The 17616-nt window shown below is 46.9% G+C and overlaps 1 protein-coding gene across 2 annotated transcripts in view; it reads left to right on the top strand.

Annotated features, from left to right (window-relative positions):
- The first annotated feature begins 181 nt into the window (after window positions 1-181).
- Window positions 182-17616, top strand: part of RTN4 (reticulon 4) — a 42620-nt gene continuing 25185 nt past the window's right edge. Inside the window, exons 1-2 of one of the 2 annotated variants that reach the window (XM_033054157.2) lie at window positions 182-734; window positions 17122-17178. In XM_033054157.2, coding sequence (XP_032910048.1) covers window positions 281-734; window positions 17122-17178 — 511 coding nt within the window. In that variant the 5' untranslated portion in view covers window positions 182-280. The remainder of the gene's footprint in view (window positions 735-17121; window positions 17179-17616) is intronic. The other variant, XM_033054158.2, reaches the window with a different exon arrangement.

Here is a 17616-nt window from a genome sequence, read left to right as displayed (position 1 = left end):
GACTTCGCAGCCCCGCTCCCGCTCCCCCGGCCCCGCCCCGTCCTGAATATTCATGAGGGGCCCCGCCCGAGCGCGCTCCTGATTGGCTGCTCGCTGCCCTGTCCCGCTCCCATTGGTCCGCGCCGCCGCCGCTCCGGGCAAGGGGCGGGGCGGCCGCGCCCGCGCCTCCCGGGCGGTGACTCACAGGGCGTGGAGTGCGGGTCCCGCAGCGGCGGCGGCAGCGCAGCCCGCGCCTCCCCCCGCACCCGCACCACTCATTGTTCCGCCCGCTCCAGGCACCATGGACGAGCTGGACCAGTCGCCCCTGGTCTCCTCCTCCTCCTCCGGGCCAGCCCGGCCGCAGCAGCCACAGTTTAACTACCAGTTCGTGCTCGACGACGAGAAGGAGGAGGAGGAAGAGGAGGAAGAGGAAGACGAGGACGAAGACTTCGACGAGCAGCTGGAGGTGATGGAGAGGAAGCCCGCCGCGGCTCCCGCCGCAGCCTCGCAGGAGCGGCCGCCGCAGCTGCTGGACCTCGGTGGCCCCACCGAGCCGCCCCGCCCCGCCGCTCCGGAGCCGCCGCAGCCCAACTGGAGCCCCCAGGGAGCTGTGTCCTCTTCCTCCTCCTCCGCCACCACGCCGTCCCCCGCGCAGGAGCAGCCCCCGGCCCCCGCCCGGCCCGCGCAGCCCCAGCCGCCCAAGCCCGAGCCTGCCGCTGCCCCCCGGAGCAGAGGGTCCTCCTCCGGCTCTGCTGGTGAGTGCTCCCGCCCCGGGCCCAGGGAGGGCGGCGGCCGGCCGGGGGAGCCTCCGCCCGAGCCGCTCCGCTTGTCGAGCCCCGCTGCCCCGCCGAGCGGTTCCCTTTGTCTGCCCGGCCCTCGGCCGCCTCCTGCGGCATCGCTCCCTCCCCTCCGCCGCGCTCGGGCGCGGCCCCGCTCCCCGCGGCCCCGCCGCAGCTCGTGCTGGAGAAAGGGCTCCCCCTCCCCTTTCTTTCCTTTTTTTTTTTTTCTAATTTTTCTGTATTGTAATTTCTTCTCTTTCCCTCCTCCTCCCCTCTGTGTTATGCTAATGGCGGGAGGGGGAAGCGCCGCCCCGGCCGCCGCCTCGCACATGGGCCGCCCGGGGGCGAGGCCGCCGCCGCCGCCTGGCAACGGCCGCGTCGCGGGGGGAGCGGGGGGCGAGCCCGGAGACACCGGCCGAGCCCGGAGATACCGGCCCTGCCTGGAGACACCGGCCCTGCCCGGGTACCGGCCGAGTCCGGAGACACTGGCCCTGCCCGGGTACCGGCCGAATCCAGAGCCACCGGCCCTGCCCGCAGATACCGGCCGAATCCAGAGCCACCGGCCCTGCCCCGGTACCGGCCGAGTCCCGAGGGACGCCCCTCCTGCCGGTTCTCTCCCGGCGCAGATCCCTCCCATCGCCGCATTGTCCCGGGTACGGTTCCCCCACGGGGCGGCCCGGCACTGCGGGTTTGGGCGTGGGAGCGCGGGGGAGGAGGGAAACATAAGATGCTTGTAGTCTTACTCATGTTTAACACAGCGCCTGGAGGGAGGGGCGAGGCGAGGGACTGCGGAGCCGCCGGGCCTCCACCTGGCCGGCACAGCCCTGCGGGGGGACGCCGAGCCCCGGCCCGAACTGCGGGGCCGAGCCCCGACAGGGAGCCGGTGACCTCGGCAGGAATGAGTGCTAGCACAAAGGCTGCTCGCTGCTCTAGGTGTGGCAGTCCTGGAGAAGAATGTCAGCCTCGTAATGTGGGGGTTGGCAGGAGCACGGGGCTGTGGAGCACAGGGCGTCACCCCCAACAATCGCTGTGCTGCCCGGCTGCCCGAGCCCTTCTCAGGTCTAATCCGGGAGCTGACCCGCATGACTAATGCCTTGCATGCGGATTGCGAGTGTGCTTTGGCTCCACTTCTCCTTAATTCAAAGTACAGGAGCTGACTTGAGGCCATTAAAACGGTGAAAAGGAACAAATTCAAGTGCCCTGAGATCATCGCGGTGTGTGCTTATCTTCATTGCTGTTGTGGTGTTGGTGTGTTGCAAAGATGCAGGATTTCGATAATAACTAAACACCACAGTGTGAGGGGGCATGATACTCAAGATCTAATCAAAAAGAAACGTCTGGAACAATAATTTTAAAAAAGACCTGTTAAAACCCGAATTTAGGTTTGTTTTTTTTCCGGGGGAAGTTTCACAATGCATTTTATTTGCATGTGTGACAGGACTTCATGGTTACTTGTGCCTTGTTACTTTACCGTGTCTTTCCCAAAGCCTACTTTGTTTTGTTCTTCTGGAAGCTCTCTGTGTAGCAATATGCCAAGGAGATTATTTTTTTTTGTTTCCACCATTTGGAGGACAGATGATGACAAAAGCTTGCAACAGACTGAAGAGGAGGGATTCTATATGATGGATGAACAGAATTTTTTCTAGGCGTGTTCTCTGAGTGGAGCTCTGGATGGTTTAAACACAACTGAATGGAAGAAATAGGATCTACCTAATCATGTTGCTTTGAAGAGGAGGGATGAAAGTGTGTTTTCTGGAAGTGATTTGGTTGGTTGTTTGGTTGTTTTTTTCCTCTATGACCCCTGAAGGATAAGGCAAAAAGAACACAATAATTCTGTGTTAGAGACCTAACTGTGAGAATTGCATAGTGTAGCTGAGAAGTGGCATCAAAGAGTTATTTTCATTTGCCAGTGATGATTAATTTAGGGCTCTGAAGGCATCCGGGGGAGGCCTGGTTTCCAAAGACAAGGTGTTGTAACACAATGCTCATCTAATGATGAGTTGAAATATTAGAAGCTCTGTGTTTGAAACTCCTGGATGAGAACAAATGATGTTGATAAAAGCATTGTCAGGTTATCTCATGAGTACTTTGGCCTTCTCAGATTCAGGAGCCAGCACGTTAAATATCCATTTAAACATCAAATATTTGTTAGTTTTGCATTTAGCAGTGGGTGTTAATGCTGTCTGGGTCAAGATATTTGGCTTGGCTTCAAATGAGTTCCCTCTCAGTCATGCTGGAGACTGGCAAAGTGAATTTGCTGCTGCAGCTGGTGGCAGGGTGACCATGGCAGGGACAGCCACGTGGGCCTGTGGTTTGCTCTCTGCAGAGTTGAGGTTTCGCTCACTCTGAGCTCTGCTGTTTGAATTTAAGGTATAACTGAAGAGTTACAGTTCACAGTCTAGAAATTTTGGCGAAAAAAGTCTCTTCACATTTGAAATCTAATGTTTGATTTATGAGGGTTTGAGGGAAATAACTTTGAAATTCTGTTTCCAGGAGGAAATGCAAGTATGCAGAGAACAGTAGGGCTTCTTTTATCTGCAACAATTGGCCATGGTGCTGCCTTTTGGCACTGCAACAATAGCAAAAAGTGTATTGCCTGCTTGATGGCCCATTGAAATGGATTTTATGTATATATGGAGGTGTTTTTAAAAAAAGAAAACCTTTGTAATTGCTTTTAGTAACACACTTAAGAGTATTCAGTATCATTGTGACATAATTATATGTAATGCAAGTCTCTGGCAGGGTAACAGCAGCCTACCTTCTGAAGAGCTAATATAAATATTTGCAGGAGGAGAAAACAAGCAGGAGCTCTCCAGTCAAACTTGGGTTCTCCTGAACAATTTCTGGGCTTTTTGTACTCGCTGTTTTGGGAGTGGCAGAAACTACAATTCTGGAGAGATTACCGCTTAAATGTTTTGATTATCTGAATTTACATAGGGTGCAAAAACCCCACATCAGTCTGAGGTAGTTGTACATGGTCAAAGTAATACTCCCCCTTTTTTTTTGGCTAGCTGCCCAAAGTAAGAATAACCAGTGTACTCTGATGAGCAGATACCACTTTGCTTCTTCCAGCCCTGGATTCTGCAGCAAACAGAAGGTCATGTATCACTTTCCTGGAAGAGACTGGTGTGTTTTGAAGTCAAACTCCACTTATCAGAAGCCTGTACACAAAATCCACCAGACTGGCCCCAGGCCAGCATGCAGAGAGAATAAAGATGTTTTCTTGTGTGTCTGTTGCCTTCAGCTGACCTGGGTTAAATACATATGCAAACGTTGTCAAGGGCCAGTTCATTAATTGGCCTTGCTTTTCCATGTGATTATATGGGATTTTTTCTTGAATTCATCCATGTTGAGGAGAGGTTTCAGCAAGGTTTGCCAGACAGTGTCAGGCAGAGGTCAGCAGAGCTGCCCAGAGCTGTCCCTGGCCAGGCTGAGCCCAGCTGCAGGAGGTGCTGAATAAATGCAGATCTGTGCTTGCTTCTGCTCCCCCCAGCAAGTGAACCTTTTACCCTGCATTTGCATTTTATACAAATTCTAAACCAGCAGATTTGCTCCTCAGATTTTTTTTTCTGTTGTGCTGCCGTGTCTGCATGGACTCCTCCAGAGGAGCTGTGTGCATTTTAAGGACAGGATGCAGCATGACTTGGAAAAAACAGAGCTGTCCTTGAATGCTATCACTTGTGACTTTCATTTGCACCCTTCATTTAATAAAATGTGTACCCACTGACCTTCAGTGTTTCTCTGAGGTGCAAGACACTTTCTCTTCCCAAGTGTAGTCAGCAGAGCTCTAAGGGAGGTGTTAATAACCTGAGTTATCTAACTTAGAATGGAATTTTTTAAAATTCTGTTGTAAGGAGGAGCATAATTAGCAATTTGACTGGTATAGTAAACCTTCATTTTCATATTTCATGTTCCCCTCTTGGTGAGGTCAACGAAGGATCATTTATTTATTCAGTTTTATTCATTGCCATGTGCAGTGTCTAGCACTGGGGCCTGCTTCTGTAACTGAGCTTTGTAAGAGTTTCAGAAGCCAGAAATGTCTTGGGGTAAGCACTAGTGTGTGCAAGGATAGTCCTGCCAAGTCTGATGGTATGTTTGCTTTGTGTGTGTGTCCCTGGACTTGCTTTCCAGGATAAAACCACACAGCTTTCACCTACCCTATAATGATGCAGCCCTCAGGGAAGTTTTGAATTGCACTGGGTGTTTCCCCCTTGGAGATGAAATCCTGCAAACCACAAGTGAGGAGACAGTGAAGAGCCACTGTTTGTTTGTTTGCCCTCATTCCCATCCTCCCAGCCTGTACTTCAGGAAGCTTGGAGCCTGGCTCTGGAGTGACCACTGCCTTGTCCACCTTGTTGCATCACCACAGAACCTCTCTTATCTCACAGATAACCACAAGCAGCAGCACTCGTGGAGCTTGAGGGGAGTTTTCAGGCTTCCCACTCAGAGGTTTTCTCAAAGTTGCTGGGAAAGCAGATATTGTTTTTATTTTCCTTCCTCCAGCCCTCCAGCCCAGGATTTTGGAGAGCACTCACTCCAAGAGCCTGACTACTTAGTAGGAGACATTTAGACATCAGGATCCTTAACCCTGGAGCTCAGTGTTCCCATGCTGGAATTCTGGGGAACTCTGGTGGTGGCCCCACAGTTTTGAGGGGATTTCCAGGCTTTGGCTGCCTATTTCCATGTCCATTCTGCCACACCCAGCTGCTTGATGGCTCAGGGCCCTCCTCTGATCCCCCTGGCCTTTGTGTGCTGGGAAGGAACAAAGGGTGGTTAACCTTCAACTGGAGCACTTGGTGTGCTGGAGTTATATTTCTTTATTTTCTGTTAATATTTTGACAGAAGCTTCTTATTTTTTTTATTTGTGCTGGCAGGTTTCTATAGTAACTACAAAACTCAGAAATAGTTCAATCTGAAAATCCTTTGGGTTCTAGTTTGGAGGCAAGGAAATAGTTCTTGGGCTTTTATTGGCTAGAAAATGGAAAGCAACTTGGAGCTTACAGGTGAATTGTCTTGAGATACTCAGAAATGCTTATACATGAAGTAGGAGGAAAATTGTAACTATCAAGCTGCTTTAGAAATAAATGAAAAAAAAAGAGCTATTATTGCCAAGTAAAAATAGTGAACCGTGAGACTTCAGTAGAAAAGTAATGTTTTAATGCAGTTTTAAAAAAATTTCTTTGTTTATGATCTAAAATAGAAATCACTCCTGTGTATGCTTTGGAAACACTGCATAATACTTTCTGCTTGTTCTGCAGTCTCAGTTTTTAGGGCAGCCTGGTACAGCCAGCTCTGAGATCCTGCACTCCAGACAAATGACATGCTTGGTGGATGGCTTTTTAAATTGGTCTTTCCATCAATAAGAGCTATTACAACAGCAATAGAATAATGGCCTTATTAATATTCACCAAGACTGAGAAAATCAAATTATCTCAGTAGAATGTTTTTTATCTTTCAAATGGAAATAATCAGTCTGCTGCCAACTGTAGCTGTCAAAATATGAAGATTTTAAGTTAGGTTAGATTTTATGGCTTTAGATTACTACTTTCCCCCATGAATTTAATGGATTTATCTCAATTTGTTGCTTTCTGATGCATAAAGAAAAAACACTTTTAATTTTATCTCCCCTCTCAGTGTAGAAGTATTGGGAATACCAGTGTGACCCTCCATGGTTTTGATGAGAGACTTGCTTTGTGTCTGAGGAGATGCTCCCAGCTTCTACTGGCAGCTTTTTAATGAACAGGGCAATCATGTCTTCAACTTCATCAGCTAGGGAGAACATGTTAGTTAAGATGTCTTCAAATAAGACACAACCCTGAGATAAATATAAACTTTGCTGTTGCCAGTTAAAAATGTTCTCAGTCTGTCAAAATCCTCCTGCTTCTCCAGTCAGCACTGGTTTGTGACAGCTTCCCTTGAACCCTGCTGTCCCCTTTCCTGACAGGAGACAAAATTCCTTGGTGCCTGTCCCCTGTGTGTGGCAGGGGAAGCAGTGCCAAGGAAAACAGACGAGAGAGCGTGTGTGAGGCCTTGCAAAGCAGCTTGGAGCTAGAACAGAAGGGAGCCAGCAAGGAGAGAAATGTCACTGGTGGCAGAAAGGCTCCTTCTGTGGGCTTCAGCCAGGCCTGCTCACAGGGATGGATTTAGGGCAGTTGAAACCCAAGTGTTGCTTAAATGGCCACACTGTTAGACAAGCAAATTGGCTTTTCCCTGTCCTGTGTTCTGTTCTAAATGACAAAAAATTGAAATGGTTGGGAAAAAAAGTGTATTGACCAGAATCTGTTGTAATGCTGCTGATGCCTGATCCCCTTGGCTGTCAGGGCTCTGAACCTTCACACTGCTGTTTCCCTTTAATTAAAATATATTTTGCAGATCCTAATGGCTGCACTGAGTCCGTGTTCTTGCTCCCTATTTTTCATATCTTGTCCATCAGACATGTTATGCACCCATTTGTTTTTATTTTGCAGACTGTAAGCTCTTGTGTCAGAGGCTTGTCACACAAGGTAATGTATTGGGAAGAGATGCCAAAAGAAATCAGTAGCATCTCATCTCCATTCTTTAAAGATTATTTTAGCTAATAAATACATTCTTCTGCAATGATAAGGTTGCTCATCTAAATACTGCTTAATTTGTTTAATTGTGGGGAAAGCAGGGAAAAATCCATCTGTACAAATCAGTGAAAGGGAATCTTATGATTGGTATAATCTCTAAATTTAAATTGGATAATGTCTGCATAATGATAGGATTTGCATGGCTCTTTAGACCTGCCTTTGAATAAGTTCTGATGTAATTACTATATTTTTCTGCTTTGTGGCCCTGCCAGAACTCAATTTTTTTTTTTGTTATTTCTATCGGGGCTTGAAGAGTTTGGGTTTTAAGGAAGAGTTACTTAGTTTTTAGAGGAAGTATCTAGGCTTCTTTTGGTTATAAATGTTGCCAAAGACTGAGTACTTGGATTTAGAGCTGTGTCAAGCTGGACATGTGTGTTTGGACTTGGCTAGATTGTTTCTTTCTGCTTCTTTTCATCAAAAACATTGAAACCGTACAAATTGGTAAATGCTCAATCTGAGAATGTTCGTGTTTTAGATGGTTCTAAATGAATTTTCAGCTTTGCTATTAAATACACTTGATGCACATATTAAATATACAGTAATTTCACCATTATAAGCTGCACCATTTTGACTAAAATTTTGGTCCGAACCCAAAGTGCAGCTTATAATGAGGTGTGGCTTATATATGGACAAAGAAGGAAAAGTTGCTGTTTTAGTTTGGAGGACAGGTGTCTGCTGAGAAAGGCAGGAGCTTCTCTTTGAAATGGAGAATGTAAACCCCCTCCCTCCAAATTATTGTAATTTTGAAATCAAGGGGCTCTCAGGCAAAGATATGGGAATTAGGAATAACAGTTCTTTACTAGGGAAATTAAAATAGAAATACAGCACTACAAAGAACAAACCCCAAACCCTGACACAGTCAGAGTACAGCCTGACACCCTGTTAGGCAGGGTGTTGGCAGCAGTCCCATCCCATGGTGGCTGCATCCTCCTGCAGTGACAGATGTGGCTCAGTTGGAGCAGTGCTCCTGTACAAGGTGCAGTTTCCCTCTGGAGCTCCAGTGGTGATGTGGAGAAATCCGGTTTTCCTCTGGAGTCCAGTGGAGAAAGGGGCTCCCTTAGTGTCCCAAAACCTCTGTTTTATCTTGGTAAGAAACATTGGGCTCTTCCCCCTGGCTGGAGCAGCTCCCAATGGGATGCAGTAATTTTATCAGTGCCACAGTGGGACTCAATGGGCCATTAGCAGACAATGACTGGCTGGAGGAAGGATGGGTTGTGAAAAGATAAAGAACAATGCCCTGCCTGGTTTCAATGGATGGCCCATTAGCAGAGTATCTGCAGTTGAGATCAGGATCACTGCCCCCACCCTCAACAGATGGTGATAGAACAGATACCTTTTATCACACTCTGTATTGTAATGTGCGGCTTGTAATCAGGTGCGGCTTATGTATGGACTAAGAATGAAAAGTTGCTGGCATCCGGAAGTGCGGCTTATAATCGTGAAATTAATTACTTTAATTACCTGTATTACCGTAATTACCGAAATCACCGTAATGACTGCTCTTACCGTATTTAGACATAGTTCCAAATATTACCATGCTACCATTATTACCATAATTACCGCTGTGGGGGCACCAGGAGGGGTTGTGGGGGCACCCGATTTTTGTAATTACGGTAATTTTATAAGCACAGTAATTTGGGTGGCAGTGAAAGTATAGACAGGAAATTACAGTAGCTGTGGCAATATACGGTTAATTATGGTAGTGTGTGTATATGCGAGCAATTACAGCAGAGCGCGTGTATGTACAGGCAACTATGGTAGAGCGCGCGCATAGTAGGGTAATTATGGAGGAGTGCTTGTATATTCGGGTAATCACGGTAAATTTTTTCCAAAGTGCGCATATACTCGGGTAATTACGGTAATGAGCTCTCAAATGCGCGCATATTCAGGTAATTACGGTACCGAAAATTCGCGCCGCGGATTTACCGCGTAATTACGGTACCGAAAATTCGCGCCGCGGCGCGACTTATACGCGTAATTACGGTAACGAAAATGCGCGGCGCAGCTTATACGCGTAATTACGGTACCGAAAATGCGCGCCGCGGCTTATACGCGTAATTACGGTAACGAAAATGCGCGGCGCGGCTTATACGCGTAATTACGGTACCGAAAATTCGCGCCGCGGCTTATACGCGTAATTACGGTAACGAAAATGCGCGCCGCGGCGCGGCTTATACGCGTAATTACGGTAACGAAAATGCGCGCCGCGGCGCGGCTTATACGCGTAATTACGGTACCGAAAATGCGCGGCGCGACTTATACGCGTAATTACGGTAACGAAATTTCGCGGCGCGGCGCGACTTATACGCGTAATTACGGTACCGAAATTTCGCGCCGCGGCGCGACTTATACGCGTAATTACGGTAACGAAAATGCGCGCCGCGGCGCGACTTATACACGTAATTACGGTAACGAAATTTCGCGCCGCGCCGCGGCTTATACGCGTAATTACGGTAACGAAAATGCGCGGCGCGACTTATACGCGTAATTACGGTAACGAAATTTCGCGCCGCGTATTTACCGCGTAATTACGGTAACGAAAATGCGCGCCGCGGCGCGGCTTATACGCGTAATTACGGTAACGAAAATGCGCGCCGCGGCGCGACTTATACGCGTAATTACGGTAACGAAAATGCGCGCCGCGGCGCGACTTATACGCGTAATTACGGTACCGAAATTTCGCGCCGCGGCGCGACTTATACGCGTAATTACGGTAACGAAATTTCGCGCCGCGGATTTACCGCGTAATTACGGTAACGAAAATGCGCGGCGCGGCTTATACGCGTAATTACGGTAACGAAAATGCGCGGCGCGGCGCGGCTTATACGCGTAATTACGGTAACGAAAATGCGCGCCGCGGCGCGGCTTATACGCGTAATTACGGTAACGAAAATGCGCGCCGCGGCGCGGCTTATACGCGTAATTACGGTAACGAAAATTCGCGCCGCGGCGCGACTTATACGCGTAATTACGGTAACGAAAATGCGCGGCGCGGCGCGACTTATACGCGTAATTACGGTAACGAAAATGTGCGCCGCGGCGCGGCTTATACGCGTAATTACGGTAACGAAAATGCGCGCCGCGGCGCGACTTATACGCGTAATTACGGTACCGAAAATGCGCGGCGCGACTTATACGCGTAATTACGGTAACGAAAATGCACGGCGCGCCGCGGATTTACCGCGTAATTACGGTAACGAAAATTCGCGCCGCGGATTTACCGCGTAATTACGGTAACGAAAATGCGCGCCGCGGCGCGGCTTATACGCGTAATTACGGTAACGAAAATGCGCGCCGCGGCGCGACTTATACGCGTAATTACGGTAACGAAAATTCGCGCCGCGGCGCGACTTATACGCGTAATTACGGTAACGAAAATGCGCGGCGCGGCGCGACTTATACGCGTAATTACGGTAACGAAAATGTGCGCCGCGGCGCGGCTTATACGCGTAATTACGGTAACGAAAATGCGCGCCGCGGCGCGACTTATACGCGTAATTACGGTACCGAAAATGCGCGGCGCGACTTATACGCGTAATTACGGTAACGAAAATGCACGGCGCGCCGCGGATTTACCGCGTAATTACGGTAACGAAAATTCGCGCCGCGGATTTACCGCGTAATTACGGTAACGAAAATGCGCGCCGCGGCGCGGCTTATACGCGTAATTACGGTAACGAAAATGCGCGCCGCGGCGCGACTTATACGCGTAATTACGGTAACGAAAATGCACGGCGCGGCGCGGATTTACCGCGTAATTACGGTAACGAAAATTCGCGGCGCGGCGCGACTTTACCGCGTAATTACGGTAACGGAAATTCGCGGCGCGGATATACGCGTAATTACGGCAATGGAATTGTTGGCTCTTCCCCCTGGCTGGAGCATCTCCCAGTGGGATGCAGTAATTTTATCAGTCCCACAGTGGGACTCAATGGCCATGAGCAGAAAATGACTCGCTGGAGGAAGGATGGGTTGTGAAAAGATAAAGAACAATGCCCTGCCTGGTTTCAATGGATGGGCTGTTAGCAGAATATCTGCCGTTGAGATAAGGATCACTGCCCCCACCCTCAACAGATGGTGATAGAACAGATACCTTTGATCACACTCTGTATTGTAATGTGCGGCTTGTAATGGTGAATTTGCTGTAATTGTGATGGTGAAGTGGGTGTTTCAGGCCATGAGCGGTGGGCTGTGAGCAGTTGGGGTTAATTGTGGCCCCTGACTTCAGTAAAGGGAGGCTTTGCCCACCTGCTGCTGGTTTGGGTAATAAAGCAGAAGTTCTGTGATTGGGCAGTGTGTGGTACCAGCCAGGGTGTGTGGTACTGAGCTGTGCCATTTATTCCTCCTGAGCTCTGGGTGCTGCTCAGGAGCTCAACAGTTTTCTCTTTGTTCCTGAGAGGATTTAATTTCCTGTGGATGCCTGGGATAGGTATGTACATTCCATTTCTGGGTGTTCTGTGTGTACTTGGTGGCAGAGGAGTGAGACGTTTCTTTGGAGCTGAACTGTTGGAACTTTTTTCTTTGTTTGTTAAAAGATGCCAGGTAAAATCCTGTCCCTGCTCTGAGGGGCTGGGATGATGCTCAGAAAGTGGCATTACAGAATCACTGAAACCCTTTGGATCATGTCCCTGGTGTTGCAGGAGTGAGGTGAGAGTGGCAGCTGTGTCTGAACTGTTTAATGACCTTTTAAAAACATCCTCGTGTGGACTCTTAATTTGGCAGCCTGGGAATGTGGTGCTAGAGCCAGGATTAATGTCTGTTCCTTGTGTCCCTCTGTTGGTGCTTTGGCTGGCACTTGGGCGTTGCAGGGGAGTGCAAGTGCCTTTCTTTTCATTCAAAAGCTGATTAAAAGGTGCAGGAGTGGCTCACACCTCTGTCCTGGTGCTTTGCAGGCTCTGTGTTGCTGGGCAGCTTGCCTCAAGTGCAGCGATTTTAAAAGAGAAGCTGTGAAATTGGACCATGTAAAAATAATATTAAACAAAAAAACAAAACACCCAAACTTGCTTAAACCAGTTTGGTTATAGATTTCTGCTTAAATCTCCAACAGCTTCTGCAGCAGCTTGCACACTTTCCTCCCAAGATTTCCAAATAGTTTCTAAACTGGAAACTTATCTTTCAAAACTTTGTAACTAAAAAGAGCCAAATGAGAAAAACAAAATATTTGTTGTGTCTCTGCAGCCTGATCCAAAGATGTGAAAAGGTGCTATTAACAGTTAATTTTCTTAATCTTGAATGGTTTAAATATTTTGTGAAATCCTGTATTTAGAACAATTGCATCATAACAGGAGATGATTTAAATGGAGTTTGTGTAGGCAGCTGCTTTTCTCAGGAAATTCTTGTGAAGTTGTGTGCCCTTGTTTTGTACTGCACTAGGAAATTAGGCATCCAAGAACTTGAAATAATTAACTTTTAAATGGCCACATGTGTTGTTAAACAGCTTGAGCTAGAAATGCTGCTGGGGCAGCCTCCACTGTGGGCTCATGAACAACTTGGTGATTGAAGGAACAGTTTCTCTTTCAAATCTGCCCTAGAGGGGTTGCTGCAAGTGGAACTTTTACACAACGTGTGACTCATGTCACAGATGCCATTCCTTGGAGAATTAATTTTAGCCTGTTTTCCTTTATTGTTAAATATTTATGTTAACAGGAGAGGCCTTTCACAATGCCCCACTGTGGGAGGTCTGTGAAGTGAAAGCAGTCCCTGGCCTGTTAGTTTGGTGTCTTGCTCATTTCCTAAGCTTGCAAAATTGAAATGGATTCTCAAATACTCCATTTCTGCTAAATTTTTTTTGAGACTAACATGCATTTTCCAACAAACTAATCCAGGAAGTGGTTCTGAAAGCTGAAACTCCATCTAGCAGCCTCATACAATCTCCTGCCAAAGCTGAACTGGGCATCAGGTGAAGTTTGCTCAGTGTTTCTGTGGGGTTTGTCTGTGTTAATGCTGAGCTCATACACAAAAATAAGGAGAGCAGCAGAACAATAAAGGCACTTGAGCACAGTCCTGCTGCTGCTGATTGGAAGGAGGCACAGGGAGCAGATGGAAGGGACCTTCACTTACAGAAATCCAGGGATGAGGGATTGTTCTGGCTCAGTTCTTATTTTCTCTGACTAGACTCAAGTCCTCTGCTTTCCTTTGGCAAGTATGTTTTGTGTTAATATGTGTATGTTAATTGCTTTTCTTGGTATTTTCAGTTTACTACTTAATTTTAAGCATTTTTCTCTGGAAATCTTTGCAGATCATTTTCATTTTGTTAATTGTGTAAGAAATCTCCATTTATTTCTCTAATTTTTATCTGGAGTTTTGATATTTAAATGTTAGGTGTTATGCTGGTAATGTCAGCATCTTGTAACATCAGCAGTTAGTGGGAAATCAGCAAAAATTAAAATGAGGGTTTAAAATTGCATGTCTTTGTCACGCTGGTGTCAGGGTTCTTTATTTTTAAACAAAACTGAAATCTGATTCTCCTCGGGGGGTGTTATGGTTTAGCTGAAATCATAATGCAGTTTTAAAATATGAGAGTTCATGTTAATGAAAGAAGAGAGAGGGCTGTTTGTTTTTTGGTTTTAGGGGTTTTTTTTATAGGGACTATTTAATTGCAAAAATCCAAGGTAAAATTGGCAGAATGTTCCTGGTTAAAAACCAGGAATGCAGTCGGGCTGAGTCTCTAAAGCTGTTTTCAAAGCCATCAATTGGAGTGCTCCAGTAACTCCTATCAAGTGGTACCACTCACAAACGAGAGGTCAGCCTTTATCTTGGCTGCAGTGCTGAAAGTACTTTACTGGCTTGCATCATAATGAAAAAAATTGGAGTAAGAACTCTTCTCATGGAGATTGTGTTCATTTTGGGGTCTCAGTCTTTTGTGTTTCATGAAACAAAATCTGTCTTCTGATGGAAGTGTTACTGAGCAGTTCATCTGAAGGAGTTTAAATTATGATTTGGAAGAAGATCACTTAGATTTTTCTGTCTATAGTTGGGTGAAGGTTAGTTGCAGTGAAACTCACTTTGTTCATCATTTAAGGTGTTTTGAATATCTGCTTTTGCCTGACAATATTGCTGTTGGGAGCTTGATATATTCAGAAGTTTTTTTACTTGGTTCTGTTGTGTTGCTTGCTTGGGTGTTTTTGTCACCTAATTTCTGCCACTGAGATGCAAATAGGACAAGCCACCCCTGGTGATGGATCCTAGAATTGTCCTACTTACCCACAGAGCTGTGTTTGAGAGCTTTCTACCTTCTAAAGCAGTGTCACTGCTGGGAAAAATCCCTTTGACCGTGTCACTTCAATTCCACTCTGCAGAGAGTGGTGGTGCAGCCAGCAGCGATGCTGATGGGAACTTGTCCTACTCCATTTTCCCTGCTTGCCTGGAGGTGTTACACAGGCCTCACAAGGGCAGGAAAAAGCCCCTGTATCTTTTTCTTCCAGCAGGGAAAATGCCTTTTTGATGTGGGTGGAGGGAGAGTGGGTGGTTCTCCTTGGCTGGTTAGGAAACACTGCTTTTATGTAATCTCTCTGCACACTCCTGCCATGTGTGGAAAATGAAGTTTGGGTGTGGACATAATATCCTTCCATTAAGAGAACCTGGGAATTGAGTGGCTGGTTCTGTGTTGGGTAAATGGAAACCAGACCTCAGAAGGAATTTTTGCCTTGTGCTGTCTTAAGGAAACCCTGAAAAATGAGAGCCCATGTTCTTAAACCCAGTGCCCTTCCCCAGAAACTGAAACCTGTCTGTCTGGAGCTGGAAGGTTCAAAAGATGTTAAATGTGGAATTTTTGGTAGAGATTGCAGTTGGCCTTTGGACAGGCAGGGAGCTGCACCTTTCAGGGATGACTTTTGTGGTGCCTCCCAGTGGACTCTGCTGTGTTTGTTTGCCTTTCCTCGTGCATTTCCAGCATCTCCCCACTGCCCTGATGTTGGAGTCCCTTTTCTGTCAGGGTGTGTGTTCACAACCTCATCCCATCAGGTCCATCCTGCTTTTTGTCCTGCCCCAAAGCTCAGACCCTTTCCAGTACATCTGGGATGATCTGGAGCAGGGAGAATGTGTGGAAAAGGAAAGGTGTGGGCTGAGGAGCAGCCTCTGCTTGTGGAAAGGATCCTGGTGAGCCAGGGGATGTGGAGTGCAGCAGCCCCTGGAATAAAGGGCCTGCAGTGGCACTTGGTGTAGCAGTTCTGTGACTGTGCCACGTGCACATCACTCGTCCTCCAGTGTGGTTTTCGTCCTTAAAAGATTTGCCACCATTGAACTGTGACACTGCTTTAATGTGCTCTAAATTTGGAATTGAGGTTTCTCTCTCTATATGCTCCTAAATCAGAAAAGGTAATTTTTAGAAAACTGAGCAGAAGTCTCTTTGGCCCAGCAGGAATTGAGGACCCTCCTGGATACCAAGTCCTACACTCAGTTTTATTTCTTACTCTGTCTTCTGTCATCTTCAGGTGTGTGATACTTGTAATCCACAAAAGACAGAAAAAGAGAAATGTTCTGTGAAACAAAGCCAACAGGAAATGCAGGTTGTGAGGAGACTTGGTTTTTGGAACACTGCTGGTGGGATTAACTTGAATAAGCCAGAAAGGTCATGAGTGTCTCTAAGTGGCATCTTCTGCACAAGTCACAGTTTAGTGCCAAAACATAGCTCAGCTTAATGCCTTGCCTGGCTGGCTTATGATGTATGTGTTGCTGCCACTACCATATTTCTCACTTCTTGCCTTTCATCTTTTCAAATCAATTGCTTCTGTTATTATTTCCTTTAATAATGAAAAAAAAACCCAAACCAGAAATATCCCCGCCTCTTTTCCAGTACTTGATTTTGTCCAGGCAAATAGCAAAATTCAAGGTTGTTGGTGTCTGTACTGAGAATAAAAAAATTTAATATAATTTTTTTGCTCTGCTAATGCAATTGATGTAAATTGCAAGTATTCTTTCACAGCCTGAATTTGAAAACTTTAAGCCCTTCTCAGAATGAAATAAATTTACTGAAATGGTAAATGTAAAGCCAACAGGCCATGATGGACCTGGGAAAAACACTGCTGTTGACACAGAAATTCACAGAAGGACTGGTTTTGCTTTGCCTGGTACCATTACTGTGGCTGGTAGTGTACCTTTGAGTGGAAATTGGAGAACTGGGTTTGTTTTGAGAGTTTTTGGGTTTAAAGCAAGCTCAGCAAAGCCAAAGCCACTCCTTGGATTGTGCCAAAAAAGGCTTTACAATTAAAGGCTTCCTCTGGGGGCTTGTCTGTATAATACCAAAAGGAAAAGAGTCAAGACATAAAGCAGATGGCATGGCCCAGAATGGCTGTGCCTGAGGAGTGCTGTGGGTGTTTCAGAGCTTGCTTCAGTCATTTGAACTTTCACCAGTGTTCACTGAGTTTGTTGGGGCTGCTCTCACACAAGGGTGGGGGTGTGAGAGGCCTTGGGTGGGGAGGGCTGAGTAAGAACAGTGTGCCACAGGCAATGGCAGGTGGAGCTGCCCAGGGCTGTGCAAGGTCAGCAGTGAAAATAAGAGGAGCTGCCAAGGTGTGTCTCACCCTGGCTGGTCACTGGCTTGGAGGGTGGAGATCCCTCAGTAAAAATCCCATTGTGAATGGGAGATGTGGGTGTGGCTCTCCCAAACCACCTGGCTCTGGTGGTGCTGCTCCCTGGTTCTCCTGGGTGTTGGCTGTGGCTCTTTGGGTTTACTGGGAACTGACTCCTTGTGTGCTTTCTCCCCTCTTCAGCCTGGCCCTTCCTTCTGCTGAGGTTATTTGTTTGTTTTTCAGATGAGACCCTTTTTGCTCTTCCTGCTACATCTGCGCCTCTGATGCACTCCTCTGCAGGCAAGTTCTTTCTGCTCCCCTTTGTCTGAGTCCCTCCTGCCTTTCTGACCTCATTAACCCTTTCCCACTAGTCTGCTTCTACTAAAAGTCAGCATGGGTCCAAGAATAGCCTCTGTCACGTTTTTCAATTTTGACTTTTCAGTCGATCTATTCCAGATTTTAATACACATTTCATTTGTTTGTGGTAAAGTGTTTCATAAACAAGATGCAGCCATCTGTGAATTCTTGGACCCTTGATGCAGGAGAGAAGTTGATACTGTTAACAGGTTAACACATCAGAGCATAGTTGCTTTACTGATTTAGCAGAAAGAGTTAATCCATAGTAACTTTCTGCAGTATTTTAAAGTAGTAAAATTTGCACCTGTAGTATTGATTTAGTGGTTTTATTAAGTATACCATCCACAAATCCCCATTTTAAAAAAGGTGTCAAAAAAGACT

The sequence above is a fragment of the Catharus ustulatus genome, chromosome 3, assembly GCF_009819885.2.
Source record: "Catharus ustulatus isolate bCatUst1 chromosome 3, bCatUst1.pri.v2, whole genome shotgun sequence".
NCBI lineage: Eukaryota > Metazoa > Chordata > Aves > Passeriformes > Turdidae > Catharus > Catharus ustulatus.
This window is presented reverse-complemented; position numbering and strand designations above follow the sequence as displayed.